The sequence below is a fragment of the Giraffa tippelskirchi genome, chromosome 9 (genome assembly GCF_054371585.1).
Source record: "Giraffa tippelskirchi isolate mGirTip1 chromosome 9, T2T-mGirTip1v1.2.pri, whole genome shotgun sequence".
In the NCBI taxonomy this organism is placed as follows: Eukaryota; Metazoa; Chordata; class Mammalia; order Artiodactyla; family Giraffidae; genus Giraffa; species Giraffa tippelskirchi.
The window spans coordinates 58,047,947-58,061,514 of NC_137283.1; the positions used below are offsets into that span (position 1 = coordinate 58,047,947).

The 13,568-nt window shown below is 53.1% G+C and overlaps 1 protein-coding gene across 1 annotated transcript; it reads left to right on the top strand.

Moving 5' to 3' along the window:
* The first annotated feature begins 3,682 nt into the window (after window positions 1-3,682).
* Window positions 3,683-8,341, top strand: PRR20G (proline rich 20G). Its single transcript, XM_081526706.1, has 3 exons — window positions 3,683-3,868; window positions 4,277-4,338; window positions 5,875-8,341. The coding sequence occupies exons 2-3, from the start codon at window positions 4,287-4,289 to the stop codon at window positions 6,399-6,401; spliced, it is 579 nt and encodes a 192-aa protein (XP_081382832.1). The 5' UTR covers window positions 3,683-3,868; window positions 4,277-4,286; the 3' UTR covers window positions 6,402-8,341.
* Window positions 8,342-13,568: the final 5,227 nt, after the last annotated feature.

The following is a 13,568-nucleotide window of genomic DNA, read 5'->3' on the forward strand; positions in this document are numbered from 1 at the left end:
TTATGAACCTCTGTCCATAGTTCTCCAGGCACTGTCTACCAGATCTAATCCCTCTAATTCATTACCTCCACTGTATAATCATAAGGGATTTAATTTAGGTCATACCTGAATGGCCTAGTGGTCTTCTCTACTTTCTTCAATTGCAGCCTGAATTTTGCAATAAAGAGCTGATGATCTGAGCTACAGTCAGCTCCAGGTTTTGTTTCTGCTCTCTGTATACAGCTTCTCCATATTTGGCCGCAAAGAACATAATCAATTTGATTTCAGTATTGACCATCTGGTGATGTCCATGTATAGAGTCATCACTTGTGTTGTTGGAAAAGGGTGTTTGCTATGACCAGTATGTTCTCTTGACAAAACTCAGTTAGTCTTTGACCTGCTTCATTTTTCACTCCAAGGCCAAACTTGCCTGTTAATCCAGGTGTCTCTTGACTTCCCACTTTTGCATTCCAATTTCCTATGATGAAAAGGATATATTTTGTTGTTAGTTCTAGAAGGTGTTGTAGCTCTTCACAGAGCTGGTTAATAACTTCAGCTTCTTTAGCATCAGTGACTGGGGTACAGATTTGGATTACTGTGATAGTGAATGGTTTGCTTTGGAAATGGACTGAGATCACTCTGTTGTTTTTGAGATTGCACTCAAGTACCGCACTTCAGATTCTTCTGCTGATTGTGAGGGCTACTCCATTTCTTCTAAGGGATTCTTGCCCACAGTAGTAGATATAATGGTGATCTGAATTAAATTCACCCATTCCCATCCACTTTAGTTAACTTATTCCGAATATGTCAGTGCTCACTCTTGCCATCTTCTGCTTGACAACGTCCAATTTAACTTGACTCACGGACCTAACATTCCAGGTTCCTATGCAACAATGTTGTTTACAGCAGTGGACTTTACTTTTACCACCCGACACGTCCACAACTGAGCACTATTTCCGCTTTGGCCAGGCCACGCCATTCTTCCTGAAGCTATTAGTAATTGCCCTCTGCTCCTCCCAGGGGCTTCCCTGGTGGCTCTCCTGCAATGCAGGAGACCAGGTTTGTTCCCTGGGTCCAGAGGATCCCCTAGAGAAGGAAATGGCATCCCACTCCAGTACTCTTGCCTGGAAAATTTCATGGATGGAGGAGCCTGGTGGCTACAGTCCATGGGGTCGCAAAGAGTCGGACATGACTGAGCGACTTCACTTTTCACTTTCTGCCCTTCCCCAGTAGCGTATTGGGCACCTTCCAACCTGGGGGGCTCATTTTCTGGTGTGATATCTTTTTGCCTTTTCATACTGTTCATGGGCTTCTCGAGGCAAGAATACTGCCGTGGTCTGTCGTTTCCTCCTCCAGGGGACCACATTTTGTCAGAACTCTTCACTGTGACCTGTCTGTCTTGGGTGGCCCTACACGGCAGGAGTCATAGCTTCACTGAGTTTACACAAGCCCCTTCGCCCCAACAAGGCTGTGATCCGTGAAGGGGTCGAACAGCAGAGTCACACTCAAATCCTAGGCCGCCCATGGCAGCTGAACTGCGTCACTGTTCTGTCTCCCTTTCTCCACTTGTCAAATGGGAGCAGCAAGAGTGCCAGGGCGGCGAGGGGCCTGGCTGGGAGCACTGGACGCCTGAGCACCGCCGTCCTGGGGGCCGGGCGCGGTAAACGCTCTACACGCTACTGTGGTCAGTGGTGTGTCTTTCTCATCCCTTTCCAGCACTGACTGCTGTCCCTTTGCCAAGACCACACTGTTTTGATGGGCGGGAAAAGGCCAACGCACCATGGTTCTTTTTTGTATTAGCTAATTATATAACAATTAATTCTCCACACAAAGTTTAAAGCTTTTCAAACCGTTTCATGAAAGAAAAAACCCAGTACCGATCTCACAGATGGTAGAGGAACAAATTGGGTAGTCATACAAAGACGTGCAAAAGAAAGACCATAGAATAGCTCAAGTCAGCAGGATGCCAACACCAAGTGTCCGCAGAGACGTGGAACCACTCGACCCCTCGCATGCTGAGGGAGGGACTATGAAATGGGACAACCACCACTTTGGAAACCGGTAGGACAGTTCTTACAAAGGTAAGCAAACGTGTGATATTTTACCCAGAAATTCCACTTCTAGGCATTTACCCAGGTGAGATGAAAACACATGTCCACATAAAGAGTCGTATGTGAACGTTCACAGTAGCTTTTCCATAATATTCCCAGATTAGAAACAACTGAAATGTCCACCAGTCAGTGAGCGGACGGTCATGCAACAGAACAGGAGGCGGGATCAAGAGGGTGCTCTGACCCATCCTGCTGGGGCGGAGCCTAGGCCGCCGGGGCGGAGCCAAGACCACCGGGGCGGAGCCAAGGCCGCCGGGGCGGAGCCTAGGCCGCCAGGCGTGAGTGCTGACTACAGAACCCCGGACAGGCAGGATGACCACCAGGGTGGGAAATTCATGGGGCGGCCTGGGGCTGGGGGTAGGGAGTGGACAGTAAAAGGGCCCAAGGGCACTTTCCGAGGTGACGAAAACGTTCCACGGCTCAGCTGTGGTGATGGTTCTCCAAGGGTATGGAGTTACCAAAATCCACTGAACTGTGTGTTTAAATACGATGTATTGTATCAAGTGTAAATTGAACTTCAAAAACCCTGATCATTTTAAAAAGAAAAAAGAAACAAACGTAACATTGGGACTCGGTGGAACTGCATTATTTATAAATGACTTTGGAAGAAGTGTTACAGTCTTCATTCACACAGTCTCCTTTCTTCCTGCCAGGGTCTCCTCCTGACCCCCGAGCTTACGCCCTCAGTGCTAGCGTCCGTGGTGGGAGCGTCATGCACAGGTTTCCAGCCCCAGCCTCTCCTCGGGCTTCAACCCCAAAGTTGGAGTTCTACCTTAGTTCCTCACACTTGGTGGCTCAAATCTCTTTCAACCCAACGTGTAGAAACAACGTTGGTGCTCTCCCCGCTCAGAGCAGAGTCCTGGTATGACTTCTGTCTTAACACACCCACTGCTTCCCTCCCAGGGCGCGTCCAGACCACCCACTGTGCTTCTCACCTGTAAACCTCTCTAACCGCAGAAGTCTTCCCCACCTGCCGCCTCGACCCATCTCCTAAGACACCACGTCCACCTCAGAGGGCTGTGCAACCCCCAGCCGCCCAACTTAAGCTGGGCGCCCTCTGTCCACCCCCGTCACGCCTGGGGTGCTCGTCCACTACAGGCCAGTCCCATCACGGCATCCACTGCACTTGGACCAAGACCGGAACCCGAGTGGGCTCCATCACCCCTCGTCTAACCCCCTCTGCTCTCCATGATTGGACACCCCTGGATGGTGTCCCTCTAGCCTAGGTGCTTGGTCTTCCCACTTCCCTGCCAGCCTGGCTCCAGTCCCTTAATCTTCCCAACTGCAGCCAAACACCCACCCTAGGTGCCTCCTTTGACCACCACCCGCCCCGCCCACCAAATCTAATCTCTCCCTCCTATCAGTCACTCTCCAGCCTCACACTTAACCCAATCTCAATTCCCCTTCTTCTTTTTCTGTAATGATTAGATCAGCCCACCAATGCAGCTCAGGTCTGTGACCCTGGGTCGCAGGAAACTGTAGCCCAATCAGCAGCTCCTGGTAAGCCCCTGCCTGCCTGGCTCGGCCCACCCCTCTATCCAATCAGCCCTCCTGGCAGCCCTATAAGAGGTGCCAGAGCATGGCGCGGGAGCAGAGGATTTCCTGCTCAGCTCCTGCGAGGACCAGCCTTCCCTGGGAAGTACGAAGCCCTCGGACCAGCATCGTGACTGTGGACCCCTGGACCCTCAGGCCCAGCCCCTCTCCGGGAGGATCTCTTGGAAGTCGTTCCGTGTCACCAGACTCCAGAGCCGGCCTTGAAGTCACAGCTGGGAGCCCAGGTAGGTGCCAGTGCCTGGAAAAGGGCACATCTTGTGTGATCAGGTGGGGGGTGGTCTCTGGTGCCCTGGGAGGGCCGCCCCCCACCCCCAGACAGCCCCCACCTCCACCTCTGCTCCCCTCCTTCCTCATCGCTTGGCTCTGGGGAAGGAAGCTTCCTTCAGTACGCCCAGGGTAATCTCATCTTTGCCCACCCTGTTTGGAAAACTTGGGACAACCTAGGGAACCACCTCAGGGCCAAGCCCAACTTGCTGCTCTTTGAAAACAGTTTAACTGTCGCTCCAAATCCCCTACTGCCTCCTGACACTGCATCCCTCAGGTCCTGGTGCGGGGCAGGGGGGCAGTAGTGCCCAGCAGGGTGGGTGGAGAGCCTGGCATGTTGGAGCCTCCGGTTGATCCATTCCTTTCAGGCAGATTGCTATGGAGGAGCAGAGACCCACCAAACGCTTCCACTCGATGGCCCCCGATCAAGGTACGTCAGGCACCAGACACCCGCTTTAATCCTGCCCAGCGTCACATCTGGCATTTGCTTGCGACACAGAAGGTGTTTTGAGGAGAAGGGCAGGTCTTCTCCTCAGCTTCCTTGGCCCACCCAGTTCCCAGGTTCTTTCTGTCCTCCATTGCCAGCTTCCCCATTAGAACCCCCAGACTTCCCTCCAGGGCCCCGGGTGTCCTGTCTCCCTGCTTCACTTCCCACACGCAAGCCCCTTCACCCCCAGACCTGTTACTTATGGGTTACATTCAGGGGACCAGGGTCAACCCCTTTGTTCTGAATTCTTCAGGACTTACTACTTGGGCTGTTATTTGCAAATTAAGCAAGCTCTTCCCTAATTATTTAACTTCAAACACAATCAAGGGCTCTGTCGTGTCAGTCATCCCCTTCCAGCCTGTTCCCGCAGGACTCCCCCACGCCCTCACATCAGCTGGGGGCCCTGTCCCCCTCTGGAATCCTGTGCCCAGCTTCTTTCCCCAGGGTCCTTGTCTGTCTTGGCCAAACTCTGTGGAGCACCCAGCTCTCAACCCTCAGCTCCCAGTGTTCCTGGCCAAGAAGTGGGGGAAAATTCACCCCTCTGGTGGTGACCCCGGATCCGTCTCCAGCCCAGGCCTCCCTCTGGATGACACAAGGGCCGCAGCACGGTCAGGCTCATCCTGTCGCCTGGACTCCCTTCTGGAGCGCGGCCTTGGGCTTCACCCCGTCCTGCTGGGGGAGGGATGGTCATCCAGGCACGACAGCCACGCGGTGCCACCCCCACAACCCCCGCGCCCCCAGTCTCGCCGTGAGGACACTGCTCCCCTGTTCCGGTTCTCCCTGGACCACGGGGCAGGCTGGAGCCTGGCTCAGCTCCAGGAGGCCTTGGTGGCCCCTTCGGTGCTGACCGCCAGCCCCCAGCGGCCTCTCTCCCCTCACCGCCCCCCCCGCCCCCCTGAGGCAACTGCGTTTGTTCCGTTTGTCCATCCTTTTGAAGTTTAGTGCACTGAGGCCAGGGGCGGTCATTTGTATTCAGACTGAGTCTCTGTAGGGAACCTAGACGGCAGGTACCGGTCGTACAGCGGGGGTTACAATACTCGGCTGCCAGGGGGCCGGGAGGGCTGAAAGACGGACAGGTGGGAGGCCCAGCCTGGAGAGGCCTGCGGGCCGGCGGCAGCCCCGCCCCCACCAAGTCCCCTCCCCGTCCCCGTCCTCGTCCTCTCCCCTCCCCCATCCCATCCTCCACTCCCTTCGTCCCCCCTCCCGTCCCTGTGCCCCCATTCCACCCCGCCCTCCCCCTCCCCCTCCTCCCCCTCCCCTCTCCCCGCCCCCCTCCGCCTCTCCCCGCTCTCCTTCCCCCTCCCCCTCCCCTCGTCCCTCCTCCCGTCCCTCCCCTCCCCCCCGCCCCTCCTCCCGTCCCTCCCCTCCCCCCCGCCCCTCCTCCCGCCCCTCCCCTTCCCCTCCCCCCCGCCCCTCCTCCCGCCCCTCCCCTCCCATCTCCCCCCCCCCCCAACGCTCACGGCTCCGTCTCCGCTCCAGGTGCTCAGCCCCACGCGGCGCGCTGCCCTGGGGGAAGAGGCGGAGATCCTGGGGGGCCCGCCGACCCCGCGCAGCGCTCGAGACCCTTGGCCTATGTGAAGCCGTTGAGAGGCGAGGCCCCCGGCTTCGTGGGAGGCGCCGCGCAGAGAGGCCGAATCCGCCGCCGAGGGAGCGGCCACCGGGCCGAGAGGGACCCCCGCGCCCCGGGGGAGCTGGTGCGCCTGCTTGGGCTGGACCCGCGTGTGGAGCCGGGGCCCCGCCAGCCCCCGGAGCCAGAGGCCGGGCAGACGCAGGCCCTCGCGCCCAACAGAGTGGCCGAAGCGGCGGCCGCTCGCGGGCTGACCCGCCAGGAGTTGCTGGACGCCTACGGACACTGGGACCTCAGAGAGGTCCGGCCTGCCCACTGCGCCTACGTGGGCTTTGTGCCCGCGGGCTCCGCCGCGATCATGGTGCAGACGCAGGCCGGCGTCTACCTGTACTCCGTCCCCGGGGCCCAGACCCACCCCCGCCAGCCTCCCTCTCTCTAAAGACCCTGAGCCGCGCCACCTGCAGTCCCAGTGTTGTCCCCGCCGTCTCCGTGCCACCTACGTTGTCCAGGCTGAACCTGAAGGCTCCCTTGCAGGCCCGCCGGCCCAGGTCTGCTTCCCAAAGACCAACAGGACTGAGGGACCAGGCAGAAGGGCCCAGGACGCCCCCCGAGGGGGAGGAGCTGTGGGCAGCGCTCCCCAGCCAGCAGGAGCGGGAAGCAGAGTCAGGATGCCTGGATCCCTGGCGGCAGACCTGCAGGGAGGGCAGAACCGGCCAGACCACAGCGCACAGCGCTCCTTCAGCGGCATCGCGACTCCGGAGAACCCCGAGGAGACGGCCTGGGAGTCTGGGAGTCTCTGGTCCTGTAACCCAGACCATAAGCTGGACCCGGGGGCTCGCAAGACAGGAGGGGCTGGGGGAGCATCGAGGGACGGAAACAGGCCTGAAGGAAACGCATGCCTCCTGAACACAGAAGCACACAGGCTGGTAATAAAGCCCTTCCTGGAAAAGCACTGAGAAGGCTCTTCAGCCAGAAGAGAACAAGAGGGAAGGAAAGAGCAGGAAGTGGGAAGCAGGGAGATGAGTAAACTGTATCATTATAAAGTCTGAATAAAGACAATCTGGGCTTCCCTGGTGGTTCAGACAGTAAGGAATCTGCCTTCAATGTGGGAGATGCCAGTTCGATCCCTGGGTGGAGAAAATCCCCTAGAGTAGGAAATGGTAACCCACCCCAGTATTCCTGCCTGGAGAATCTCAGGGACAGAGGAGCTTGGAGGGCTACAGCCCATGGGGTGCCAAGGAGTTGGACCCAACTGAGTGACTAACACTTTCACTAAAGACAATCCTCGAAGAAAACGGAATAATTCAGAACATAGAAACCTGGGGAATGGAAGCGTTCAAAGGAGCTAAAAGTGATTGAGAATCTGTCTAGTCCCTGGGGTCCTGGGGGGTGTTGAGCCGAAGGAGCAGAGCCCCAGATGTCTGTAAGCAGGGGCGCCGGTTGGCAGTCTCTGAACGAGCTGGGATGAAAAATTCCAAACAGACTGAGGAACACGTGGACCCATGACTGATGAATCTCACAAAAGGCACGGGAGTGACAGAAACACAAGAAAGCAGGATGCGTTGAAAACGCCAAGGAAGGAGTAGGTGGCGGTGGTCTCTGCTCCCAGCTTCACTGGGAATGCCTTACACACTTCACCACCAGGCAGAGGTTTTCCGGGGTTTCCTCCCAGCCCTGCTTGATCAAGTTGAGATCACTCCCACCTCCTCAGTCTGCTAAGAGGTTTACGATGAACTGGATTTCGTATTTTATTAAGCAGGCTTTGACTGCCTGATTCATTTGTAAGAGAAAACGTCCACGGAAAACCAAGAGAATTCTTCCAGTGAAAAGTGTTTTCTTGTGTATTCAATGATCTGCTTGAACAAACCTTTCTCTTCGCTTTTACTGGAGTACATCTTTTTTGAAAATTTCCATTTTCATCTTTCCAGCATCAGACTAGTTTACCATAACCAGAAAAAGACACCTCAAAAGACAAAGAACAAGCGTCTCCCCCCACCCCCATCACACGGGCCTCTGGGAATATATGGGTACCAAAAGGCATCTCTGGGGTTTGATTTTTACAGAAACGGGGAATGCTTTCCTCCCAGGGTCCCCCAGGGTGATTACAGGGTGCGGGCAGGTGTGGCAGGCGTGCTGGTGGGGGGCTCCCCGAGCCCATTTCCCGGGTGTGCTGTGCAGCCCACGATGCTGTCTCCAGAGAGCACAGCTCCGTGCTCAACCCCGTGCCCAGCTGTCCCCTCCATGAGGGAGGGCCGCCCTTCTCTGCTGGGCTGCCCCCGGGGTGTCCCCAGCACCAGCACGCCGCAGTGCACACTTGCACGAGTCTCCAGGACTGGCTCTCTTCATTTTACACAATAAATCCTCAAAGCGAGACTCCCACGTCAGGCAGTAAGGCCATATTTTATCTTAATAGATATTAAGGAATTGCACTCAATTAGGTTGTGTCCGTATGGATTCCCATCAACGGGATGCGAGGGGGCCGGTCTCCACAGCCTTCCCAGCAATAAATGTCGGACGAAGTACTTTTTGCTCATCTCTTGAGTGAAAATATGTCATTATGGTTCAGATTTGATTTGTCTTGACTGCTAATAAGGTTTAGTATCTTCTCATGAATTTATTGGCCATTTTTATTTCTATCTCTGTTAACAGTCCACATATATTCTTTTGCACAGTTTTCCACTGGGTTTTCAATCTCTGATCAGTCTGTGGGAACTTCTTGGGTATTGTCAAGTGATGCTTTCCTGCCCGTGGGGGTTTCCTGTCCCGACATCCTGCCCTTACTTGCTGTCATGACAGCGTCTCATGGCCCCGAGTCCAGCCACTCCTGGGCCCAGCCCCAGGCCCTACTCCCTGCCCAGGGCCAGAGCCCACATGGGCCACAGAGCACCGTCCAGCCGCGGGCTCGGAAGTGTTTCCTCAGCCCTTTCGCGGGTTAGACATTGTCCAGGTAAGTGTGCCAATTTGAGGTTTCCCGGAAAGGCTCAGCATTCCCCCACTCCCCGCTCTTTGGGGGCTTCCACCTACACTCTTGAGAGACTTACCAACGTCCAGGCATCTGAAGGCTTTTCCTTTCTCATGTTTTTTAGGCACTTTTAGTTTCTTTAGTTTAACAGGATGCATATTCTTGGTGAGTGAAGGACTCTCAGCCTTTCTGCAGGGGATGTGAATCTTCAGACTTGAAGACCCCTGGCCTCTAGTTTCTATGTTGGAAGGAGACATCGCTTCAATCATAAATCTACATCAAGACGTTACCCCTCACTTAGGTGCCCCTCCCCCTCCCTTAGTACACGCGTGTTTACACCTTCACACCCTCAAACACGTCATCAAAGAGCCTCGATCACCTGACAGTTAGGGGGTCCACCAGGACCCGGAAGCACACCTGCAGGGAGACGGGCATCAGCTGCTCCCTGGGTGGGGGCTCACCACACTGGTCACTGACTTCCCGCTGCCCCCCATTCACGTCTGCACAGGAGACCTCTGGACGCCCTGTGCCCTCACCAGGCAGGGACCCCACTGTCCCCCCACTCTCTGCTGGGACGGTAAGTTTTCCCCACTTCATCCACCCTCCTTCGGAAGTTTTACAGTGTATTGGGTTTAAACCATATGAAATTGCCGTCGCGTTGGTCAAACATCAGCAACGTCACGTGGTTTGACCCATACAATGAACTCTGTAACACACACACCTGACAAAGTCTAACGCTAGTCCACCTCTACCTTTCTCTACCCTATTTGGACCTTTGGATACATTTTCCCTGATCACTGCCGGTTCCATTTTACATATTATTGCCTTGTACTTCAGTGCCATTTTGTCATTACCAAAGTAACCATCAGTAACACGATTCACATTGATCATTGATGCTCACTTCACTCTGTCTCCATGGCCACTGATCTGTTTGCTGTCCTCACACATTGCTCCTTCGTCTGGAGCTCAGCTTCCTTCTCCCTGAAGTAGCTTCTTTGGAGATTTTCAGTGAAGAGCAGCTAGTGGTAGGCCCTCTCAGCCTGTCTGAACCGCCTCTGCTCAGGAGTGTGACTCTAATCCTGACACTTGAGCCGGATGTAAAATCCCAAGTTGACAACTGCCTCTCTCACGGCCTGGAAGACGTTTTCCTGATGTTTCAGGCTGCTCTTGTTGCTGTTCTGAAACTTCTTGTGGCCCAAACTGTTCTCAGGAGTAAACTTCTGTCCTTCTCTGGGCCCTTTCATGACGTCCTTTCTGTGTCCGATGTTCTGAAGTTTCCGTAGGAAACGTCCACAGGTCTGTGTTTTTAAAGCCTTTCTCTAGATTCACTGAAAGTTTTCCATCTGAGAACACACTGAAGAAGCAGTGGAAGAGCCCCTGGGGGAGGGCATGGCAGCCCACTCCAGGATTCCTGCCTGGAGACTCTCCTGGACAGAGAAGTTTCTGGCCGAAGACTCTGAGCTCTCCTCACTTTCATTCCCTCTCTTCTCCTCGGGCACCCACGTTGAACACTGTTGTACAGTTTCTCTCAGATTTTTCAGGCAACTGAAGTTACAGGGGAACCAGTCTTCCCGGCTTCTTCTTCTCTTTGGTCGTGATGGAGTCGTCTGTGTACCGGTGCGTGCGCATGTTTAGCTGATCTCAAGCAAGGGTTATATTTACTGTGGAAGCACAAGGTGCCTGGACTGTTAAGGTGACTTTTCATGGTGGCTTATTTTGGCTGGTACAGGTATCGAGGGTGGGGTGGGGTGGGTGTCCCACCACCCCAGGAACAGACTCTCAGCTTCTGGCCCCCATATGAGGAGGTGATGTTAGAGCCAGATTCCGGGTCCTCAGGCAGGGCCAGCCCAGGACTCTGGATTTTCCTTGAGGGTTATATCTACCTCCCCACCCCCAGTCATGGCAGCTCAAGCTTCCTTCCTCTGGGCAGGAGTGTGCAGTTCATTCGTTTTCCCCACTGGGGTTGCAGGAGTCACCCCAGCTTCAGTCCTTCCCTCTGGGATGGGCAAGACAGGAGCCTCTGAATTGGCTGGAGCTGGAGGTCCATGAGCCCGAGGGCCCCCTCTCTCCCTTTCTGCCTTGCTCTCACATCTGGCATCTTCCTTCCTGGCTTGTTGTCTGTACCAGCACAAAAGAGAAGCTCGAGGCACCACCTCTAGGCCAGACTGCGTGGGTCCCAACCGAGGCTCCACCACAGATGAGTCCCTTAACCTCGGGCTCTCAGCCTTCCCGGCTGCAGTCACCATTTGCAGTGATTTTTGGAGCCCAAGAAAATAAAGTCTTCCACTGTTTCCATTGTTTCCCCATCTATTTGCCAGGAAGTGATGGGACCAGATGCCATGATCTTAGTTTTTTGAATATGGAGTTTTAAGCCAGCTTTTTCACTCTCCTCTTTCACTTTCATCAAGAGGCTCTTTAGTTCTGCTTCACTTTCTGCCATAAGGGTGGTGTCATCTGCATATCTGAGGTTATTGACATTTCTCCCTGAAACCTTGATTCCAGTTTGTGTTTCATCCAGTCCAGCATTTCTCATGATGTAGTCTGCATATAAGTTAAATAAGCAGGGTGACAATATACAGCCTTGACGTGCTCCTTTCCCAATTTTGGGGAGGTAGGAGTACTAAATCGCTTCGTTGGAAGGCATGGCATACAAAAGTAGGCAAAAATAAGCAGATGTCTTTGCACAGGTACAGAAAGAGTAAAAGACTCAAAGTTTGGTTTTCTAGTGCTGTGCAACGAAACATCCCGAAACTTAAGAGTCTTAGAACCTCTGTTTCTTTTATTTTGCTCAGAATGTGGCCAGTCAGGGATTCAGGAAAGAGTCTGCTGGGCAGGTCACTCTGACCAATGTGGCATCAGCTGGGGGCCCACGACTGACCAACTTTCAGCTCAGTTGCAGATCACTGGTTTTCATTGTCATGTGACATCCCCCTTGGTATGAGAACCAAAAGCTGAGTCTATTCCTGGGGTGGTGGGACATCCCCTCTGATATGGGGACCAAAAACTGAGTCTGTTCCTGGGGTGGTGGGACATCCCCTCTGGTATGGAGACCAAAAGCTGAGTCTGTTCCTGGGGTGGTAGGACACCCCCTCTGGTATGGGGACCAAAAGCTGAGTCTGTTCCTGGGGTGCGGGGACAGACCACCATCGATACCAGCATCCACCAAAATGAAGGGAATATGCTTCATTTATTCACCCAGACTCCTGTAGGTGGGCTTTGGGGTCGTCTCCAATTTCTCCTCCAGTATGAATGCTTTTGTGCATGTCTCTGGTAGACATGCCCAGCTTTCTGTCTTGGTACACAGTAAGCAGAGGAATTGTTGGGTCAGAGGTCATGCAAATGATCACGTTTGTAAGATTACACCAGGGTGATTGTTCTAAACTACATGCCCTTCAGTCTGTGTACTAATACTCAGTTTCATCAGACCTCTTTCGTTTGTCCAATAACACAATCTTGCAGTTTGCTATGGCTTGCGTTAGGAAAGGCTGAAGGTGGGAGGAGAAGGGGACAACAGAGGATGAGATGGTTGGATGGCATCACCGACTCAATGGATGTGAGTTTGAGTAAACTCCGGGAGTTGGTGATGGACAGGTAGGCCTGGGGTGCTGCAGTCCATGGGGTCACAAAAAGTTAGACACAACTGAGCGATTGAACTGAACTGAATAGCTTGTGTGCACGTCCTGGTGTCATTTATAGCTCTGCAGCAGCTTTCTCTTCTGTGCCACAGATGTTTTATCTTCTGCACATCGGGTTTTTCCTCCTTCTAGCTGATTTGAGCTGTCCTTTATTTAATCTTGATACCAAATTTTTGTCAGTCATGTTTTGCAAATATTGTCTCATACTGTGACTTTTTTTTAAAACCTGACTAAATTTGATTTATAGAAGCTTCTAATCTTAATAAGGAATCAAAATACATCAGTGTTTTTCTCTTATGTTAGCATTTTCTGTACCTTAAGAAATCCTACCTCAAAATCAGAAACTTTCACCTATATTTTCTTCTAAAGATTTTTAAAATTTTGCTTCGGACATTTGCTTTGACAGAAGTTCTAAATCCATCTGGGGAGAATTTTAACTTTTTCCATATGGAGAAACGATTAGTCCAGGTACACGGTGAAAACTCCCTGCCTCCCAGCTGGTGTGCCATGTGACCTGTGTTGTTCACAGAGCTCCATATGTGCACAGATATGCTCAGGAACATTCTATCTGTTCCATTAGTCCATTTTCCTACCCCTGAACTAACACCACACAGCATCCTTACTAAGCTTTCTAACGTCTTAGTGCCTGACAGAGCAAGCATACCTCCCTCTTCAGAAACAAATGGACAAGTTCCACAAAGGATCTTATTGAGTTTTGACTTGTGTCCTGAATCATTAAATTGGTGGAGATTATATATGATACTAAAAGTTTCAGAGTATAAACATGGGATTTCTCTTCAGTTGTTTAGGTTTTCTTTCATATTCTGCAGGAAAATTATACAAATTTCAGCTTATAGGTCTTTACAATTATGGTGAGGTTTACCTTGTTTTGTTTGTATTTTTTGTTGCTACATAAATGGTAGCAACAGGGCTTCCCAGGTGGCTCAGGGGTAAAGAATCCACCTGCCAATACAGGAGACTCGGGTTTGATCCCTGGGTTGGGAAGATC